This window comes from Salvelinus sp. IW2-2015, linkage group LG4q.2 (genome assembly GCF_002910315.2).
Source record: "Salvelinus sp. IW2-2015 linkage group LG4q.2, ASM291031v2, whole genome shotgun sequence".
Classification (NCBI taxonomy): domain Eukaryota; kingdom Metazoa; phylum Chordata; class Actinopteri; order Salmoniformes; family Salmonidae; genus Salvelinus; species Salvelinus sp. IW2-2015.
This window is the reverse complement of record NC_036843.1, coordinates 213180-235492: the sequence shown is the minus strand read 5'-3', so window position 1 is coordinate 235492 and position 22313 is coordinate 213180. Positions and strand designations below refer to the sequence as shown.

Here is a 22313-nt window from a genome sequence, read left to right as displayed (position 1 = left end):
GTGTAACTTTCCAAATAATGTCCAATCAATTACATTTACCACAGGTAGACTCCAATGAAGTTGTAGAAACATCTCAAGGATGATCAATGGAAACAGGATGCACCTGAGCTCAATTTCATGTCTCATAGGAAGGGTCTGAATACTTATGAAAAAATATATTTCTGTTTTTTATTTTTAATAAGTTAGCAAAACATCTAAAAAGTTGTTTTCACTTTGTCATTATGGGGTATTATGTGTAGATTGCGATGGATTTTTTTTCATTTAATCCATTTTAGAATAAGACAAAGGGTCTGAATACTTTCCGAAGGCACTGTACATACAGAGAAGATGGGTTTTCGAGAGCTAGCCCGACCCTAGTGCAGCTGTAATCAAGCGGGTCGGATCTGCTGGCTAGCACAAACTGAACTTTAAAGAATTCCAGCTCATAGTTGCCATAATGTTGGCTGAAATCTAAGATGAGGACTCCAAAGTAGGACTCCCGCCATGGGATTCTCCAGCCTATTTAAGGGCACTATTTATAAACTGGCAGCACTGGGGTGGACAAGAGGCACCACTGTCTAAAATGAACAATTCTCAATTAACCCAGCACTCCAAATATGCATTACTGTTTCAAATACATTTGTTTACATTGTACAACATTACCGTTAACTTGCATCTTGTCTTTGTCTGAGTTTCTCTCTCCAGGACAGGACAGAGTAGAGTGTTGGAGTTGCGAGCTGCAGGTAGGCTTTGGGTGCGTTCCAGGAGTGTACGCGCTTGATCGAACATCCTTTTGACTGCACAGGTGCTACTCTCAAAAAGTATTGCTAGTGATAAAATTATTATGCTCAGCATTTCTATATTTAATAATTAAGCTAAATGTATACTTAAAATGGAAAATATAATTTAAAATGTATGCTTTGTTGTGGAAATATTCATGTTTAAAATACACGGAACAAAAATGTAAACGCAACATGCAACAATTTCAAAGATTTTACTGAGTTACAGTTCATACAAGAAAATCAGTCAATTGAAATAAATAAATGAGGTCCTAATCTATATATTTCACATGATTGGGAATACAGATATGCATCTGTTGGTCAAAAGTACCTTAAGCGTGAACGCTGTCGTACACGTTGATCCAGACCATCCCAAACATGTTCAATGGGTGACATGTCTGGTGAATATGCAGGCCATGGAAGAACTGGGACATTTTATTCCAGGAATTGTTTACAAATTCTTGCAACATGGGGCCGTGCATTATCATGCTGAAACATGAGGGGATGGCGGCGGATGAATGGCATGACAATGGGCCTCAGGATCTCATCATGGTGTCTCTGGGCATTCAAATTGCCATTGATAAAATGCAATTGTGTTTGTTGTCCGTAGTTTATGCCTGCCCATACCATAACCCCACCGCCACCATGGGGCACTCTGTTCACAACGTTGACATCAGCAAACCTCTCACTCACGCAACGCCATACAAACTGTCTGCAATCTGCCTGGTACACTTCAAACTGGGACTTACCCGTGAAGAACTCACGTCTCCAGTGTGCCAGTGGACATTGAAGGTAAGTCGGTTACGACGCCGAACTGCAGTCAGGTCAAGAGCCTGGTAAAGACAACAAGCATGTAGATGAGCTTCACTGAGACGGTTTCTGGCAGTTTGTGCAGAAATTCTTCGGTTGTGCAAACCTACAGTTTCATCAGCTGTCCGGGTGGCTGGTCTCAGGCGATCTCACAGGTGAAGAAGCCAAATGTGGAGGTCCTGGGCTCACGTAGTTACATGTAGTCTGCGGTTGTGAGGCCAATTGGATGTACTGCCAAATTCTCTAAAATGAAGTTGGAGGCGGCTTATGGTAGATAAATGAACATTAAATTATCTGGCAACAGCTCTGGTGGACATTTTCTGCATGCCAATTGCACGCTCCCTCAAAACTTGACACATCTGTAGCATTGTGTTGTGTCACAAAACTGCACATTTTAGAGTTGCCTTTTATTGTCCCCAGCACAAGGTGCACCTATGTAATGATCATGCTGTTTAATCAGCTTCTTGATATGCCACATCTGTCAGGTGGATGGATTACCTTGGCAAAGGAGAAACGCTCACTAACAGGGATGTAAACACATTTGTGCACTAAATTTGAGAGAAATAAGCTTTTTGTGCATAAGGACAATTTTGAGGATCTTTTATTTCAGCTCATGAAACATGGAACCAACACTTTCCATGTTGCGTTTATATTTTTGTTCAATATAATTAGCACAGGCAGCTGCCTATGTATATTTGAAATGGAAAATAGAATTTAGAATTCATGCTTTGCGGTGGAAATACTCATGTTTATAACTTACTTGCCTACCTTTGGTATCTTCCAGGTATGGTGGGGCTATATAATCAGCTATCAGGCGGCCTCAGGTTCAGAATTAGATTAGGGCAGTGTGGCGGCGGCTCGCCCACAGGCCAGTTTAAAGCTCAGGTGAGGTAACCTTTCTGGGCTTTTAGTACTGCAGGGTTTTGCAGGGTTATTTGTAGTTAAGATTTAAAGCAGCAGTCAACTTAAGCTTTGCTTTTTGAAGCATCAACACAACCTTTCTGTACAAAGTTCCTGCAAGATTTTGGTTCTTTTGTTCTTTGAGCCCTACAAGGAAATAAGTAACCCTGGTTGCACGACTTTCTCCCTCCACTCCAGTAACACCTCCTTGTTGCCAATACCTTTTAAGGCCTCTTTCCTACACCATCCCCATGCATTTTCTTCACAAGAGTTTTGTACTTCTTGTACTTAGATTTTTGGCTGGTTTCTGCTCATTCATTACTACACGAATCAACTTGTTTACTCTGCTGTATTCGCATGTTAAAACAACCCTATTGCCCTTTCTCCTATCCTCACTTATCCTGCCACATCTTTACCCAGTATTTCATCTGAATATAACACCCAGACGTTAAGCATTTATTTTTTTCATTTTTTCTTTTCACCTTTATTTAACCAGGTAGGCCAGCTGAGAACAAGTTCTCATTTACAACTGCAACCTGGCCAAGATAAAGCAAAGCAGGGCGACAGAAACAACAACACAGAGTTACACATAAACAAAAGTACAGTCAATAACACAATAGAAAAGAAAAATAGAAAAATCTATGTTCAGTGTGTGCAAATGTAGAAGAGTAGAGAGGTAGGCAAGAAATAGGCCATAGAGGCGAAATCATTACAATTTAGCATTAATACTGGAGTGATAGATGTGCAGATGATGATGTGCAAGTAGAGATACTGGGGTGCAAAAGAGCAAGAGGGTAAGTAATAATATGGGGATGAGGTAGTTGGGTGTGCTATTTACAGATGGGCTGTGTACAGGTACAGTGATCTGTAAGCTGCTCTGACAGCTGATGCTTAAGTTAGGGAGGGAGGGAGATATAAGACTCCAGCTTCAGTGATTTTTCCAATTCGTTCCAGTCATTGGCAGCAGAGAACTGGAAGGAAAGGCGGCCAAAGGAAGTGTTGGCTTTGGGGATGACCAGTGCAATATACCTGCTGGAGCGCGTGCTACGGGTGGGTGTTGCTATGGTGACCAGTGAGCTGAGATAAGGTGGGGCTTTACCTAGCAAAGACTTATAGATGACCTGGAGCCAGTGGGTTTGGCGACGGATATGTAGTGAGGGCCAGCCAACGAGAGCATACAGGTCGCAGTGGTGGGTAGTATATGGGGCTTTGGTAACAAAACGGATAGCACTGTGATAGACTACATCCAGTTTGCTGAGTAGAGGGTTGGGGGCTATTTTGTAAATGACATCGCCGAAGTCAAGGATCGGTAGGATAGTCAGTTTTACGAGGGTATGTTTGGCAGCTTGAGTGAAGGAGGCTTTGTTGCACAATAGGAAGCCGATTCTAGATTTCATTTTGTATTGGAGATGCTTAATGTGAGTCTGGAAGGAGAGTTTACAGTCTAACCAGACACCTAGGTATTTGTAGTTGTCCACGTATTCTAGGTCAGAACCGTCCAGAGTAGTGATGCTAGTCGGGCAGGAGGGTGTGGGCAGCAATCGGTTGAAGTGCATGCACTTAGTTTAACTTGCATTTAAAAGCATTTGGAGGCCACGAAGAAGTGTCGTATGGCGTTGAAGCTCGTTTGGAGGTTTGTTAGCACAGTGTCCAAAGAAGGGCCAGATGTATACAGAATGGTGTCGTTTGCGTAGAGGTGGATCAGAGAATCACCAGCAGCAAGAGCGACATCACTGATATATACAGAGAAAAGAGTCGGCCCGAGATTTGAACCCTGTGGCACCCCCATAGAGACTGCCAGAGGTCCGGACATCCGGCCCTCCGATTTGACACACTGAACTCTATCTGGGAAGTAGTTGGTGAACCAGGCCAGGCAGTCATTTGAGAAGTCAAGGCTATTGAGTCTGCCGATAAGACTGCGGTGATTGACAGAGTCGAAAGCCTTGGCCAGGTCGATGAAGACGGCAAGTTGCTGCAGGGAGTGCTGAGCTGTTGGCCGGGGTAGGGGTAGCCAGGTGTTGCCAGCTGTAGAAAAATGCTTATTGAAATGATCGATTATCATAGATTTATAGGTGGTGACAGAGTTTCCTATCCACAAGTGCAGTGGGCAGCTGGGAGGGGGTGCTCTTATTCTCCATGGACTTTACAGTGTACCAAAACCTTTTGGAATTAGTGCTACAGGAAGCAAATTTCAGTTTGAAAAAGCTAGCCTTAGCTTTCCTAACTGACTGAGTATATTGGTTCCTAACTTCCCTGAAAAGTTGCATATCGCGGGGGCTATTCGATGCTAATGCTGAATGCCACAGGATGTTTTTATGCTGGTCAAGGGCAGTCAAGTCTGGGGTTAACCAAGGGCTATATCTGTTCTTAGTTCTACATTTTTTGAATGGGACATGCTTATTTAAGATGGAGAGGAAAGCACTTTTGAAGAGCAACCAGGCATCCTCTACTGACGGGATGAGGTCAATATCCTTCCAGGATACCCGGGCCAGGTCGATTAGAAAGGCCTGCTCGCTGAAGTGTTTTAGGGAGCGTTTGACAGTGATGAGGGGTGGTCGTTTGACCGCAGAACCATTACGGATGCAGGCAATGAGGCAGTGATTGCTGAGATCCTGGTTGAAGACAGCAGAGGTGTATTTAGAGGGCAAGTTGGTCAGGATGATATCTAAGAGGGTGCCCATGGTTACGGATTTAGGGTTGTACCTGGTAGGTTCCTTGATAATTTGTGTGAGATTGATGGCATCTAGCTTAGATTGTAGGATGGCCGGGGTGTTAAGCATGCCCCAGTTTAGGTCATCTAACAGCACGAACTCTGAAGATAGATGGGGGGTGGTCGATTCACATATGGTGTCCAGGGCACAGCTGGGGGCTGAAGGGGGTCTACAACAAGCGGCAACGGTGAGAGACTTGTTTCTCCTGGATAGTATGACAGAACTCTGCAGGCTATCTCTGCAGTAGATTGCAACTCCGCCCCCTTTGGCAGTTCTATCTTGTCGGAAAATGTTATAGTTAGGGATGGAAATTTCAGGATTTTTGGTGGCCTTCCTAAGCCAGGATTCAGACACGGCTAGGACATCCGGGTTGGCGGAGTGTGCTAAAGCAGTGAATAACTTCGGGGGGAGGCTTCTAATGTTAACATGCATGAAACCAAGGCTTTTACGGTTACAGAGTTAACAAATGAGAGCACCGGGGAATGGGAGTGATGCTGGGAGCTGCAGGGCCTGGGTTGACCTCTACATCACCAGAGGAACAGAGGAGGAGTAGGATAAGAGTTCAGCTAAAGGCTAAAAGAACTGGTCGTCTGGTGCATTCGGAACAGAGAGTAAAAGGAGCAGATTTCTGGGCGCGGAAGAATATAATTAAGGCATAATGTACAGACTGGTATGGTAGGATGTGAGTACAGTGGAGGTAAGCCTAGGCATTGAGTGACGATGAGAGATGTTTTGTCTCTATAGGCACCATTTAATCCAGGTGAGGTCACCGCATGTGTGTGGGGTGGAACAAAAGGGCTAGCTAAGGCATATTGAGGAGGGCTGGAGGCTCTACAGTGAAATAAGACAAAAATCACTAACCAGCAGTAGACAAGGCATATTGACATTAGGGAGAGGCATGTGTAGCCGAGTGATCATAGGGTCCAGTGAGTAGCTTGACAAGCTGGCACGACGATTCAGACAGCTAGCGGGCCGGGGCTAGCAGGCTAGCAGATGGTCCTCAGGGGGACGTCGCAACGGAAGAGCCTGTTGAAACCCCATCGGACTGTTATGTTGGCAGACCAGTCGTGATGGATCGGCGGGGCTCCGTGTCGGCAGCAAAGGTTCCAGGCCAATTGGCAAAAGAGGTATTGAAGCCCAGGAATTGTCTGATTGATCTCTTCGGCTAGCCGGGAGATGGGCCTAGCTCCAGGCTAATTTGTGCTTGCTTCTGGACAGAGACGTTAGCCAGGAGTAGCCACTCGGATAGCAGCTAGCTAGCTGCGATGATCCGGATAGCAGCTAGCTAGCGAGGTTCAGAGCATGCGGTAGGAATCCGGAGATGTGGTAGAGAAAAAGCAGTCCGATATGCTCTGGGTTGATATCGCACTGTGCCGACTGGCAGGAATTGACAGGGCTGAGGCTGGCAGATGTCCTAGTTAACAGCGATGACCACTAGCAGTGGCTAACTGACTACTAGCTAGTAGCTAGTTAGTTGGCTAGCTTCTGAAGGGGGTTCCGGTTCTAAAGTATAAAAAATAGCAGATCCATACCACATTGAGTGAGGCGGGTTGCAGGAGAGTATGTTCAGTCCGTAGATGGAAATTGAGATGAAAAATATTACAAAATATATATGAAATATATACGAAGGAAAACGATATATACACAGGACAAGACAAACAAAACAAACATCCGACTGCTATGCCATCTTGGAAAAAACATTTGAAACAACAGTCCACAAAATAATGCTCTGTTTACACTACATCAACATTACAGTACATTTATACATTATTTTATGTAAATTACAATATAATTTCTTGAATTATAGTCTGAGGTGGAATTGGGAATGGAATGCATGGGGACAGAGTTCCTAACATGAAAATCTCAGGGGAAGCATTTTCACTTGTATATATTTTCTTTATTATTGCGACAGTGTTAAGCTCTTCTCAATGTAATTGTCCCAATTCCACCCCTTATTGCAGTGACCCTAGCTCACACATAGCCCATTTACACACTGGGCCTACTGCCAACATTACGTAAGTATCCACAGATTCAAGATATGGTCAAGATACGAGGCCTCCCACTACTTTATAGGTCTATCTCTATCAGTCATCATACACTGAAACTAAACTACAGTAGGCCTGCCCTACACCTAACCCCACCCACAGGAAAACTACACTGAAAACCGTAGGTACATTGGGTTGGGCTGGTTTTAATCATATCTATCTTCAGTAAATCTCCACCAGGATTTTCAGGTTGTTAATTGGAACTCAGGGCATGAATAGTGCAAGAGACGTTGGCTTATGTGCTATGTAAACAACGCACTAAAGCAGCATTTCCCAAACTCGGTCCTTGGGCCCGCCCTTGGTGCACGTTTTGTTTTTTGCCCTAGCACTACACAACTGATTCAAATAATCAAAGCTGGATGATGAGTTGGTTATTTGAATCAGCTGTGTAGTGAAATGTGAACTGTGGGGGCCAGGACCGAGTTTGGGAAACCCTGCCTAAAGGACTGCGCCTTTGCCCTCGTTTCTTGTGAAATCAAGTCACTGTCTTTTCACAATGGTCCTAGCATTAAAACATGATCTCTTGTTATGCCTCACAGACCACTAAAGCCACTTCTGTAATCCTACTCCCACACATGAATCCATCATGCAGCTACTGAATATAACCTATAATCAGTACTCAGCCTTTGCTTTGGCCTCGGTTTCTCCGCGACTCTCACACCATGCTACAGTATATCGCCTGTTTAGCAGTTTCTTAAAAATGACAAATATTATCAAGGGAAATAAAAAACAAATACAATATAGAGGCGTTTGGGTTCATGTTTTTCCCACTTTATTTTGATCTTCCCTTTTGCCTTTTCACTTGACAGACACTCCCAACTGACATCAGGCTTCACGCAGAGCCAGGAGGCAAGAGGAGAGAAGCCAGCCAGCCAGCCAGCCTCCAGACAGTGTGAGACAGTCTGCCCAGTCATTATGAGCAATAAATAGCAGGACTAGGCGGCAGTCAACCGTGAAGAGGAAAAGAGTCAAAATAAAGCACGATGGATGCAGTCTGAGAGCAACATCATCTCCATTATTTCCCTTATTCATTATTCTCACAAATCTTTCAGACTTTGTTTCTGTTGTTGTTGAAACACCAACAAAAAGGCATTCAAGGAAAGCTAATTCCAACAGGAGCAAAGATCGTGATTGACTGAAAAGATGCTCTTAATATTCCATGCATCGTCTCTTTTTCTCTCTCTCGCTCTCTCTGCCTTCCTCCATCTCTCTCTCTTTGTCAATTTGGACAGGTCATCGGAGACTGATTGCCATGACTAAGATCCCAATTAGGCTGACTGCTGCTGGTGGCTTAAATAATGGAAGGTTGCCTTGGACATTTATGACTCAGCAGCACTTTCGGCTTTAAATCAAGCCTTGTCGTCTATTGGACTCATATCCGTCCTGCCTATCTGTACAGGCAGGGTAGTGAGTGAGAGTCAGTAGGACTGTTGCCAGGCAGGCAGGTTTCAGTAGAGACGAACAACACCCAAGGGCTTCTTTGACTTACGTAACCCTATGCCTGCCTGTTCAGTTACTGAGCAGCCTTTGGAATCTACTTTTCATACTGGAGGTGAGGCGGGGTGGCGGTCACACTAGTGCTGAGGGTAGATAAGGGGAATGTATGCAAGAAGGGGAAATTGAAGATGGCCGTTCAGATGGCCGTTCATCACTAAGCACAAATGGAGCCTCACAAAAAGCAAGCTGTGTTTTGTGCTTGAGGCAATAGGCATAGCTTAAATCCAGTTTTTAGAAAACCTTGCTGCTTCTTCTCTGCTTCCTCTTCATTCACTTAATGCCCTGTGGGTAGCTTCCTCAAAAACAGAATGCAAAGGTGTTTGATAACCATTTGTCCAAAGAGGCCAGAAAGGCAAAAGGTCCAAATGTAATTGTAATCATTTCACTGTCTATGACATCATCTTCAAATCTGTCATATCTCTGCAAAATCATATAGGTTGTGAATAAGCCTACATTTAGCAGACAGATACCCCCTTGAAAGCAAAGATACATCTATAGGGAAATTAGTCAAGATTCAGGGCAAAAAGGGTAAGCTATAACATAACTAGCCTCCCTTCTCTGTTCAGTCATAGCAAATGGGGTTCTAGACTTTACAGGGCTTGTGAGGGGACATTCCAGACTTGTAACTTATCCATTTGTGAGACCACTGTAAAGAATCACCCTAATGGCCTACAGGCCCTTTTCCCTCAAACAATCAAGAACACCCAAACCAACCCCATGAAATCATAGAGACTGCACTATCCATCACAACGAAAGTGTCAGGACTGAGCTGAGCATGACGAAATAATTAACCCACAAAACACGTTCATCATCTAGGCCTACCTGTTACATCCCGTGGGATTTGCGTAGCCTTGTCTCAGTCAACCAAAATCACAGCAGTGTAGCCTACTTCAAAGTCTACAAAATCACAGGTTTTTATGATGAATGGACGTGGCATTGATGCTCTGTGTTTTCCACTGTAGATTGTTCCCATGACACTGTGTGAGACCATTCAGGGCCCTTCTGGGAGACTGCGAGCCTTTCATTTCAGCTAATGCATGCTGCCAATTATCGGACAATAAAACCACAGGGCAGACAGACTCGACAGAGACAAACAAAATGGCTGCTGAAAGTGGCTAATAGTGAGGGTGCAATGGGAAACTGCTTAAAAATAACAATAATAATAAAAACATATCCTGGTTATATTTCTGAGTGGGGGAGGGGAATCAGTTTTGAAGATAAGATTCGGAGAGAGAATATCAGTTGATCGGGTAGAAGAGGGACGCTGGACACTGACCTCATTGAAAAAGCATATGATCAATAAAATTCACAGGATGAGGTCTGAATTAGAAAAAGGGATTTCCAGGTTACAACCCTGTTCGGCTGGTGTCAATTAAATATTTCTCAATAGCATATCCAGCTGTGGACATCTGCTATGATCAGAATGCATCCAGGCGTAGGATTCGATTAGACAGGTGGATTTCCCATGTCTGTGACCCCAGAGATGAGAGGAATGGCACTGAGCCCCGCTTGCCTATCGCCAGACCACTTCTACCACTGTGATGCTATTTTTTAGAAACCAAGCCACACATTATTAGGCAATCACAACAATCATAGCAAGTTATGACACGGAAGTCCCCTTTTCATCTAGGGGCTACAAATCATGGCCACAGGGGAAACAACATGAACACAAGGGGATGCAGATGACCCAGACAGTTGATCATCCAAGGCATAATATCACCATCAAGATTCGGGTACATTTCCCCATGGGTGTAATTAAATGCGGTAAAAGGCAATTCGGTAATTGACATAGCCAGGCCTATGTCACAAATAATGTAATAAATTGGTCTGTGCTCTGTGTGCCCTATTACCAGCATCATGTGTTCTGTGGAGTGAACATTTTATTAAAGCCATCATTGCTTTAGTGAGCACTAATATGGGGTAATTTGGTCAAGGTTGTATGGCCGACATCACCCACAAAATCAAAGTTTCAGAGGGAGAAAGGGTATTAACGGGGGAATTAGCAATATCTCTCGTGCCACGCCCGCCTCGTGCATATGGAAGTGGGCAGGAACTAAGGATAACCATGGCAATGGTGACGTCTTCTCCCTTGCTCTAATTGGAGGAAACCCCGTTGCCCCAGCCGCAGCCTACAGGCTAGTCGAATATGTCTCTGAACTCCCGCCCCCTTTCCCCGCGCAAAATAGCTACTGGCTAGTATCTCTAGAAACCATCGTTGACAGGTGAAAATGTATATTTCTGATTGGAAAATCATTCTCAGCTAGAGCCGCCCTAGCATGTTTGGTTGAATTGCATGTCTGCTGGTTTTCCGCTCTGCCTCATACCAATCTCAAAAGCGGATCAATTCGGAGGAAGAAATCGGGACCTTAGAAGGTTAGAAAATTCAGAAATCCTATTTCAAGCTTTTTTTTGTTTGCGATTTGTAAATTATGTTTATTTTGTAGCCAAGCATGGTAACGTTGTGTTGTTGCAATCCATTCATGATGAAAGGAGTTGCCCAACGCTAACGTTACTAGTTATCTTTTACTATCGTAGGCTAACGTTAGCTAGATGCTCATCTGGCGGGTTAATGTTAGTTTGTCTGGTCGAAGCAAGATGGATGCATAATTTTTGTTTTGAATAAATGTCAACCTAGTGGGGATGTAGCTAGGTAACTTTATCTCTAGCGTAGTCTGTGGTAGTACTGTCTGAATGCTAGCTAACGTCGTTACAGTCAGCAACTGTGACCACTAACGTCAGGTTAATTGCCAACTTAACTAACTATGATTGTTAACTAGTTAAATTTAGATGATTAGCTTAAAGCTAGCTTTAAGTCTTTCTGTGTTAACGAACGTCAGCTAGCTACTGGTACTGTGTCACTAGTTAGCTAACGGCAGCGACCCATCGAATTTGACAGACACCACGTCCACGCACGCACGACACGCGCACACCCGAATGTAACGGTAGCGCGTGTAACCTGTAACGTTAGTTCCAAGTTTGATTGCTCTGAAATGGTTATTTATATCGGCTTCAGTTTATAATACGCTGGTGCTAGTAAAAGTGTATTCACTACATTGGGTCACAACCTCTTCCATAATAAATTGACTAAGTGACATAAACCTCCCGTTTTAAACTTGCAGGTTTTTGGTGGAATACTCCGGAGCATCGCCTACTCTCCATCTTCTACCTCCCAATTCAGTTTATTCCCTGTTGCATTCCTGGACTCCTATTGTTTTTAAACCTTCCCTGGCGAGTCAAGATAAGGTTACACACTAAATAATAAAAAACAATGGATAAAACGGATCTTATTCAGAAGGCCAAGTTGGCAGAGCAAGCCGAGCGCTACGATGACATGGCTGCCTCCATGAAGGAGGTAACGGAGCAGGGGGGCGAGCTGTCAAACGAGGAGAGGAACCTGCTATCTGTCGCATACAAGAACGTTGTCGGAGCACGGCGGTCGGCATGGAGGGTCATCTCCAGCATCGGACAGAAGACCGAGGGAAGCGACAAGAAGCTCGCAATGGTCAACGAATACCGGGAGAAAGTGGAGGGAGAGCTGAGAGATATCTGCAACGACGTACTGGTATGTAGTACTAGTACAGATTCATTCTGCTGGAAATGTTTGGTACATAAAGTGGGTGTTCACGTATGGTACAAGCCTAGGACAGTGGTTCCCAACCAGGGGTACTAGGACCATATGCCTTTTGGTAAAATGTACATGAAGGGGTACACCGGGTAGAGCGAAATTCAGTTGGTGCTACAGTAACCAAAAACGGTTGGAACCACTGGCCTGGGATACTGAATACACCCATCTCACCCTCTCACAGCTTGGAGCTGGGAAAGTGTGGTCACTAGTCAGACAATCAGTCACTGTGTTGCATCATTATATTGACTATGGATGTAAAATAATTACATGAAAGACAAAGATATAATTTGAAATAGTTGATTAGTCATCTTTCTGCGTCTTGAAAGTGTTTGGTTAGTGTTCTTCCGAGACTGCCCTTCTCCTCTTGAGGCATATTTGAGCGTATCAGTGCACGCACAAGACATCAGTAATTCACCCAGCCGTACTGCCACAGGAATCTCAACTCTATGCTGTCTGGATAGATGTGCTGAAGAAAAGGGACTCTTTAAATTATGAGCAATTCCTTCTCTGAACAGTCAACACTACATTCAGTATGCTTGATGAAAGATATTGTTTGCTTAACAAAAGCATAGCTATGCAGATTTTTCCACTATGTTGTCAGTCTACCAGGACTGGTTAAATTCTGTTGCAATTCAGGTAAAATTGCACATACAGTACCAGTCAAAAGTTGGAGACATACTCATTCAATGGTTTTTCTTTATTTTTTAAAATGATTTTCTACATTTTCTACACATCAACCATGAAATAACACATATGGAATCGTAATCATGTAGTAACCAAAAAAAGTGTTAACAAATCAAAATATATTTTATATTTGTGATTCTTTGACGTTTTGCATAGCTTTGCTCTCTTGGCATTCTCTCAACCAGCTTCTTGAGGTAGTCACCTGGAATGCATTTCAATTAACAGGTGTGCCATGTTAAGTTTATTTGTGGAATTTCTTTCCTCCTTAATGCGTTTGAGACAATCAGTTGTGTTGTGAGAAGGTAGGGGTGGTATACAGAAGATAGCCCTATTTGGTAAAAGACCAAGTCCATATTATGGCATGAACAGCTCAAATAAGCAAAGAGAAATGACAGTCCATCATTACTTTAACACATGAAGGTCAGTCAATGTAGAAAATTTCAAGAACTTTTAAAGTTTTTCAAGTGCAGTTGCAAAAACCAAGCGCTATGATGAAACTGGCTCTCATGAGGACCGCCACAGGAAAGGAAGACCCAGTTACCTTTGCTGCAGAGGATAAGTACATTAGAGTTAACTGCACCTCAGATTGCAGCCCAAATAAATGCTTCACAGAGTTTAAGTAACAGATACATCTCAACATCAACTGAGGAGACTGCATGAATCAGGCCTTAATGGTCAAATTGCTGCAAAGAAACAACTACTAAAGGACATCAATAAGAAGAGACATGCTTGGGCCAAGAAACATGAGCAATGGACATTAGACCGGTGGAAATCTGTCTTTTGGTCTGATGAGTCCAAATGTGAGATTTTTGGTTCCAACCGCTGTGTCTTTGAGATGCAGAGTAGGTGAACGGATGATCTCCGCATGTGCGGTTCCCACTGTGAAGCATGGAGGAGGTGTGGGGGTGCTTTGCTTGTGACACTGTCAGTGATTTATTTAGAATTCAAGGCACACTTAACCAGTATGGCTACCACAGCATTCTGCAGCGATATGCCATCCCATCTGGTTTGCGCTTAGTCCCACTATAATTTGTTTTCTAACAGGACAATGACCCAAAACACACCTCCAGGCTGTGTAAGGGCTATTTGACCAAGGAGATTGATGGAGTGCTACATCAGATGACCTGGCCTCTGCAATCACCCAACCTCAACCCAATTGAGGTGGTTTGGGGTGAGTTGGACCGCAGAGTGAAAGAAAGGCAGCCAACAAGTGCTCAGCATATGTGGCAACTCCTTCAAGACTGTTGGAAAAGCATTCCAGGTGAAGCTGGTTGAGAGAATGCCAGAGTGTGCAAAGGGTGGCTACTTTGAAGAATCTCAAATCTCAAATATATTTTGATATGTTGAACTTTTGTTGTTGTTGCTTACTACATGATTCCATATGCGTTACTGCATAGTTTTGATGTCGTCACTATTATTCTACAATGTAGAAAATTGTAAAAAATAAACTCTTGAATGAGTAGGTGTCAACTTTTGACTGGTACTTTATATACTTTTTTTCTTTCTGAATTTACTCATTTGAAATGGAATTAACCTTTTACTCTGGTCTCACTCTCAGCAGTGAGTGTTTCCCTGAACCCAACCATTAATTTATTCGATCTGTTAAGCATATCACACATCTCATTTCTCTTGCTCTAAACAGAGACTAACATTAGATTTGTTTCAATCCAATGTGGGTCAAATGTCATGTCCCACGATTCTCCGTGAGTTCCTACGGTCTAAAATGGTGATCTCCCCCCGGCCCTGAGATGAGAAGGTAGTATTGTATTTTCATCCTCTCTCCGGTTTCTTCCTGTTGGGAATGTCACACTGAACAATGGGGTTTAACGACGTGATGGTGCAGACTGACAAAGGTCACAAACCAGTGTGTCTGCATGGCAAGGTGTGTCAGAATGGGTGGAGTAGGCACTGGGACTACCAGTGGTGGCTGATCAAGAGCCGTGCTGTTACAGGCCTAAAACTGGGAGTGTGTGGACTCCTCCTGTTTTGATATTCACATAGAAGATATGTGTGCTATCTAGGTTCCTTGGGACATCCCTACCCTAAACACTACCCTAACCTTTACCATAACCTTTACCTTAACCATTTTTTTTTTTTTTTTAATGTCAACTGCAATGGAGTAGTGACGTCCCAAGGATCCCGGCTAGCACGGACCATTCACATAGTTTCATCTGGCACATGAGTTGTAATGAAGCTAGCCAAGTGGAAGAGTTCATTCAGAATTGTGTAACAGGACTGTCATAGCCCGGTTTGTTCAATAGGCTATGTCTCTCAACCTCACTAACCTAGCTTGCTACTCTCTGATTTAAAACTGAAACATGCAGGAAAATATATATTTTTGGTTCCCTTCCAATAATATTACTTGACTGTCACTGACTGGACTTTCTACTACGGACTTTTTTTCTCTCACTTTTTTCCCCCGGAGGCAATTATTTTCACTTAAATCCAAGCCTGTACTAGTGAATGGCTCTGCCCATTTATTCCTATCCGGTCTTGATAGTGGATTAAGGGAGGATCTGGTGGAGGCTTAACTGTGAGGTTGAGAGAATTTCACTGAGCTGCCGGCCTTTAGACACAAGGAGGTCTGAGATGAGGGGATTGGGTTGGGGGGGGGGGTGTTGTGGGCAGCGTTTTGTAAGCACACTGGAGCCCAATCTAGCACTGAACCTTACATATAGGAATACCATTAAGGCTTTATGACAATATGTCCCACATCTCTACTGATTATTTTTATTTATAAAGGTGGCAGTGTCCACGGATCAATTGTGAACATCTAGCCAGGGAGATATTCAAAGCGTGTCACTTGCTAATCACATTCCATTGGCATTCTAATTGGGTTGCTGTTATTTACTCTGACTGATATTAATGGTCACCAACAGAGATTTAAAAAATATATATATATAATGTTGTGGCATATATGCATAGTGGTTCTCTATACGAGCAAGCAAACAATGGCAATCCCTATGTATGTAGGCATAACTGATAAGCAGCTAACTGTAGGCTGTGGTGTAGGTGTACCTCTGGTTGGTTAACCACCCTCTCTCCTTTCCTTTATGCCAGTGAGTCATGGTTATGTAAACCGTACAGATGGGCACATCTTACGGCTACTCCACGTCTGCGCACTCGCCGCTCTCTAGTGCGTGTGGCTCTGACTCAGATGCCTGTCAGTGTTGACGGAGGGCGTGGTGGAGCCAGCCTATGAGAATGTTTATCTCGCTGCTTGCATGAACTCGCCCCTTCTGCTTGGCGGCTGGCTACTGGTGCACGTAACCACCTGTCTCCTCTCAGCTGACAGGCCTTGGCTTGACTGGGCTGAAGTAGGACTGGATAACATGGCACTCAATTTCCACTGAGGCGATGTCATGCAAGACTGGACTGGGTGGAACCCCTCTGCTGCCCATGGCCATGCAGACACTGCCCTTACCCACCATGCATGTCTGCACTGTGTATGGGAATAGATCATGGAAGCTGGATAGTTACCCCCAATAACCACCACTCAATCTGTTAGAAACTACAGTTGATTGTGCTTCAGAATCGGTTCACTTATAGTTGATTAGGCTGTGGCCATCGACACTGCCGGGAAATTAGAGTCCTGCTGAGGATGGCGCAGGCTGTTTTCAGTGCTCCACTATCAGGCATCGGTTCGACAGACCGTGGACCCACTACGCAACGACAATCCAGGCTGGTCTCGTCTTCGCATGTGAATCTAAGCTTGGCGAGACACATTTTTCAAAGTCAAACCTGGGTTGTCATGGCGACGGCCCACATTTTCGTGATCATTGAAAGCCCGGCCAGATTCGCACAGTAGTTTTTAGATGGACTAGCACAAAAATATGCTCATCCGTATGTTCACGATAATGCTCATCTCCAATAGAAGAGCACAGCCACAGTACTACAATTAGTCGAACACTGGAGAATTTCATCATCAGCTCTTGTTAGGCCTATATCATAGCCGCAGATGAGATATAGGAGCCCGTTTGATTAAGCACAGTGCTATTGCCTGGGTCATTTATTAGGGCACACTGTAGCAAAATTTGTCGTTTTGACTACAAAAACTTAAACGAGCGTTTCCTATTGGACAGGTTCATGTAATTCCTCCCTGTTTCCTTCCGTTTGGTGCCTAATGAAGACTGCCTTGGTCTGTGTGAAACTAGAGCGCTGTGTGAACTGAAGACCATGTGAACAACCAGGCTACTCTCCCTCCACTCGTCTGCAGGCAGGGTGATGTACGGGAAGGAATGCTTGGAACTTGAGACATTTGAGCGTGCCGTGTATCTAGACTAATCTCGTCTGTAAGTAGACTGGGTGGGAGTGGCTCGGGTAAGGGTGGGGGCAGGGCTGGATGAGCCCTGAGACATGCCCACTTCTACTCACTGCCTGTCAGTGTCGGTAGATGCCATTTTAGGTCTGTCAGCCTCTTCTGCGGCGAACTCGTTTTAATCTGATATTTTAAAACAAGTTAATGTGACTTAAACCCTTGGTCTCACTGACACAGATTCCCTGTAATCAGGCAGCAGTCAGGCACTTTTGGAGACTGATCCTGATGAGTTGGCCCTGGCTGGTTAGGCTCCTTCACGCTAACTAACTGGCGATCGAGCATTCCAGACCTCCATGTCAGGAGCTCATACATTTCTCTTACAAAAGGAATCTTGCCTTGGATTGAACCCCAGATGAAATGTAGGCCATAGCTCCTACTGTATTCCCTATACCCTCTTCAGTATATTTAGTGTGTTGCAGATGAACTGGTCTGCAGTGATGCTGGGGTTTCTGCGGCTGCTGTGGGTTTAAACATAGATGCATATGCAGAGTACTATCTAAGCTGTAGCATGCAAGCAGTGCTGCTCTTTCCCAGTTTTAGCCGGTGCATTCAGCCGCAGGTTTTGCCTCTGAGACACGTTGATTCGATGGCGGTATCTGTTCCACTAAGACAGAGCGCTGAGGAACGTTGGAACGAAAGGAGCCCAGAAGAATCTGGGGCAAAAGACGGTCAGGAACCCGCAGGAGGCCTGGCCTCATTATGGACAAGTTGGAATGACTTGACGCAGTGCTAAACGCTGGCTCCCACCCTGCTTATGCTGAAACCACTGCTGCCTGCCCATATGCACAGCTAGGCTCTTGCTGTCTACTCCGCTGAACTCATGGTGGACTCTGTATGTGTGTCTAGGGCTGGCACACGTTACTGTATAACCGTGTAGCCGACAGTTATGGATGAAGACAGTCATGAAAATAAATTAACTACTTTTTTTTGGGGGGGGGGGATTTTTGGTTAAGAATGAGCAGCATAATGAAGACGGGACGTCTGGGCATTCGTGCTATACTCATGGGTACACTAGCAATGGCTGCCTGGTATTGTGATCATTTTCATGGTACTGTAAAATGTTAATTCAAGTGATAACTGATGTGGCTCATGCCATGGAATGCATTTTTTTCTTCTAATGTCGGAGTTAAATAAACAAACCACAGCACATTGATGGGTACACTTCCTGCTTTTACTTCCTGCTTTGCTCTTCGCAATGGCTGCCAGTCACCCATTATGCCATCATTGACTTGAATGTTGACGCACATTCTATTTATTCTATTGCAGCAGATTCAGTCAGGAGCTGAGAGGAGAAAATGCGCGGGGGAAGAAAAAAAAACTTATTATGGGTACCACGGTCATTTGGCTGGCCAATTACCGTCATTCCAAATTCCTTGACTGTCACAGCCCTACGAGTGTATGCCTCCCTCGTGTGGGCACATCCTGCATGGACATCACTCGCATGATGGCATCACATGAGGCCATTGAACTGGTCAATCACATTGGGTCACAGGCTCAATGACATTTTTCAGATAATCGCTATATGAATTTTGAAACGTATGTTCATTGTTGGTACACCTCCTTGATCCAGCACTGTCGCTAATGCTGCTCACCCAGTTTTTGTTGAATGCATCACAGTTGTAACGGGAAGATTGAGGCTTATTTGCCTACCACTGGTTTGGTTGGGAACTCCACTCACATGGTCATGTTTGGGTGTATGTTGTCTCAGCCAATCAGAATCAACCTTCTTTCTTTAGCTAGTCAGAGTATGTTAACAGGATTTCAGTAATAAAGAAACATTGACTGTCAAATGGATGGAAGTTTATGCTGTGTGTGTGTGTGAACAAATGATTAATCCCTGTTTCCTTTGCACAGGAACTTCTGAATAAATATTTAATTGAGAACTCCACAAACGCCGAAAGCAAAGTCTTCTATCTTAAGATGAAGGGCGACTACTATAGATACCTTGCCGAAGTCGCCTCCGGGGATGACAAGACAGGTGAGCTTGAAATGGCCCCTCGAACTGATTACTGCATGAGGCTTTTGCCATGTTGGTATTTGCAAGCAATACACCTACATTTTAGGTGTGTGAATTACTCTGAATGGGGTGGCAGGTAGCCTAGCGAGCTTTGGGCCAGTAACCGAAAGGTTGCTGATTTGAATCCCCTAGCCGAATCCCTTAGAAAAATCTGCCAGTGCCCTTGAGCAAGGCACTTAACCCTAATTGCTCCTGTAAGTCGCTCTGGATAAGAGCATCTGCTAAGTGACTAAGATCTAATAATCTCTCTAACCCAAGTGCTACTCGAGCCAGATATGTAAAATACATCAACTTTTTTCTTTTGAAAAATGACATCTAAGCAGGCTTAAATGACTGTGGAGTATAAAGTAAATGTTCTGTGGAGTATGGCCATTGTTCCTCGCAACCCTATAGAATTCGCCTCCCTCTGATTGCGTAACAGCCCCAATATGAATCTCCCCTCCGAGTCACGTCCTAATAAAGAAGCCTTTGATCTGCACTATTGCAAGACATTCTTTAGGACTCTGTCGCATGCCATTGTTCTACAGTCTGCGAGGAGGTTAAAATGAGGCTCTGCTTTAAACTCCAAGCCCCTCGTGCAGCAGCCGAAATAGAACGGCACATTTTGTAACAGAGCTGGAAAGGGTGTCAAGTGAGGCGTCACACACACTCGCACGACCGCAGGGAACCGTCTCATAGGAGGAGACGAGGAAGAGGGGAGGGTTCTAGCCTACTGTATGGGCCTCTGAGACTCCCACTGGCACCCATTGTGTGATGCACGCTAAAGAGAACTCTATGTCCAGTTATAAGCATGTGCATTTCAAGTGAGGCTTGGACAAAAGGAAATCAATGTGCCACTCGACTGCTATGTTCAGTTGCTTATTGCTGAGAACATGTCACACACAATTGTCCAATAGTACACTTGTAGTCTTTTAACCTAACACACACTAGCTGTCAATGTCCACTAGCCTATATCATAATCGCTACAGAGTGAATTTGAGTGAATCAGGCTACAGTCAGTCTCGAACTTGGTGTTAGTCGAAATAAGAGTCCAGTAGGGTGTCACACTACCATTTGCCTCCAATAACGTCCACTTTGATCTGTGTGCTCCCCAGCCACCATAGAGCACTCTCAGGAGGCATATCAGCAGGCGTTTGACATCAGCAAGAAGGAGATGGACCCCACGCATCCCATCCGCCTGGGCCTGGCCCTCAACTTCTCAGTCTTCTTCTACGAGATCCTCAACTCCCCAGAGAAGGCCTGCTCACTGGCCAAACAGGTCAGTCCAGCCTCACCCCTCTGTCCTGTACCCGGTTTTCTTTACATCTGGGGACTTTGTTTTGAAATGTGGAGAAGTTCCTTGTGTTATCTGCTTGTTCTGTCAGAATGAATGAAAGATAAGTGGTGTGTTTGAATTGCTAACACGTAGTTAAGTGTGTGAATGGGTTGACTTATGTCCTTCCGGAAAGATGTATTTCAATGAATAATACCAAGTAGATAGCTTAATATCTGTGCTGGACATGCCAGGGGTTTACTCTTATCTATGGTAGCTTGGATTTTGCACAGTTATTCTACTTTGAAGCTTGCCGTGTAATAATTTTTTTTTTTTTTTTTGTCCCAAGGCATTTGACGACGCCATTGCAGAGCTGGACAAACTGAACGAGGAGTCCTACAAAGACAGCACTCTCATCATGCAGCTGCTCAGAGACAACCTGACAGTGAGTTCCCTTCCCTATCTGCTCTGCCATGTTCCTTATTCTAGTCAATATTTACAGTCTGTTAAATGAAACTTTTATGCTGTTTTTTTGTGGAGATGGTACAATAATGATAATGTTCACTTACAAGAGTTCATTTGGAAGACTGTCTGCATGGGTAACGAGTTGTCTACTAACAAGTTTTTGTCTGACAAACATTGACGTTAAAAACACATTTTGTCTCTTTCTCGCTCCAGTTATGGACATCCGACAACGCTCCCGAGGAAGGGGAAGGCGGAGAAGCCGGTGAGGCCGGAGAGAACGAGAACTGAAACTCACACGGAGTCATCTCTCCAAAAAAAGAAAAATAATCTTTTTACACGTCTCCATTCCTTTATTGCTCCACTTCAAACTGATTCTAGCAATGAAACCCATTACTGAAAAAACTGCGTATGGGAATTCCAAAATCATTTGTCTTTTCACACTGCAGTTTTTGGACAAAAAAAAAAAAGATTGACTGGAGAGGGGGGAAAAAAACTCCATTCCTTGGTTTGTGTTCATCCTGGCCTTCCATATGTGCAGTTTCTGCTGTTAGATAATTATGAATAGCTTCACCTCTTTGTATCAACGTTTTAGTCCAGAATAGAGGAAAAAATAAGATTCTAGGGTTTTTGCTGAGCTACAGAAAATGTTAGTCCCATCAAACACCAGGGCAGTTTAGTATTCTTTGAACAGGGGTGTTTGCTAAGCAGGATAGGATGAATAGTTCCCTCATCCTCCGTAGTCTTTCTCCACACGGTTATCCGGTACGGTTACAGCTGCTGACGTCCGACATGGACAAGTCCAATTGTTCGATACTGCAGGGACGGCCAGTCTATGAGCTGGCACCCAGTCTTTCGCAGCCAGGTGATTTTCCATTGGTTCTGACAAGGTCTTTCCTCACTCCCTTTGGTTACGGTATAAAGCATGTCTGGTTGAAGACAATACAGAGGTGGGGCATTCTAAAAAAAAAAAAAAAACTAAAGAAAAACAATCTGATAATGGGAAGGGAAAAAAATACTCCTACATGCATGTAATTTAATAGTACACTGGAATGGAAACCAATGCTGTATACACACCAAGTCCAAGTGTCCAATTTAGTACTTTTCAATGCAGGTGTGTGCACATGTTAGAGGGCGTTTGGTTAGTCCAAAGATTGTCATTAGAGATTTGGACCACTATCGTGTTTTTGCTAATCATCGATTGTAGTCCCCAAAAGCCTTGTGGAAATGTTTA

The 22313-nt window shown here is 44.1% G+C and overlaps 1 protein-coding gene across 1 annotated transcript; it reads left to right on the top strand.

Annotated features, from left to right (window-relative positions):
- The first annotated feature begins 10992 nt into the window (after positions 1–10992).
- On the top strand, positions 10993–21895 carry LOC111963104 (14-3-3 protein beta/alpha-1). The gene is made up of 6 exons (XM_023986320.2): positions 10993–11094; positions 11841–12283; positions 19203–19326; positions 20460–20623; positions 20967–21062; positions 21296–21895. The coding sequence occupies exons 2-6, from the start codon at positions 11990–11992 to the stop codon at positions 21368–21370; spliced, it is 753 nt and encodes a 250-aa protein (XP_023842088.1). The 5' UTR covers positions 10993–11094; positions 11841–11989; the 3' UTR covers positions 21371–21895.
- The last annotated feature ends 418 nt before the right edge of the window (positions 21896–22313 follow it).

Excerpts from the sequence above, each read along its gene's own strand:
- LOC111963104 (XM_023986320.2), top strand. The coding sequence starts at position 11,990 with ATGGATAAAACGGATCTTATTCAGAAGGCCAAGTTGGCAGAGCAAGCC. Across the intron at positions 12,284-19,202 it reads ATATCTGCAACGACGTACTG|GAACTTCTGAATAAATATTT; the intron begins GTATGTAGTACT and ends TCCTTTGCACAG. Across the intron at positions 19,327-20,459 it reads CTCCGGGGATGACAAGACAG|CCACCATAGAGCACTCTCAG; the intron begins GTGAGCTTGAAA and ends TGTGCTCCCCAG.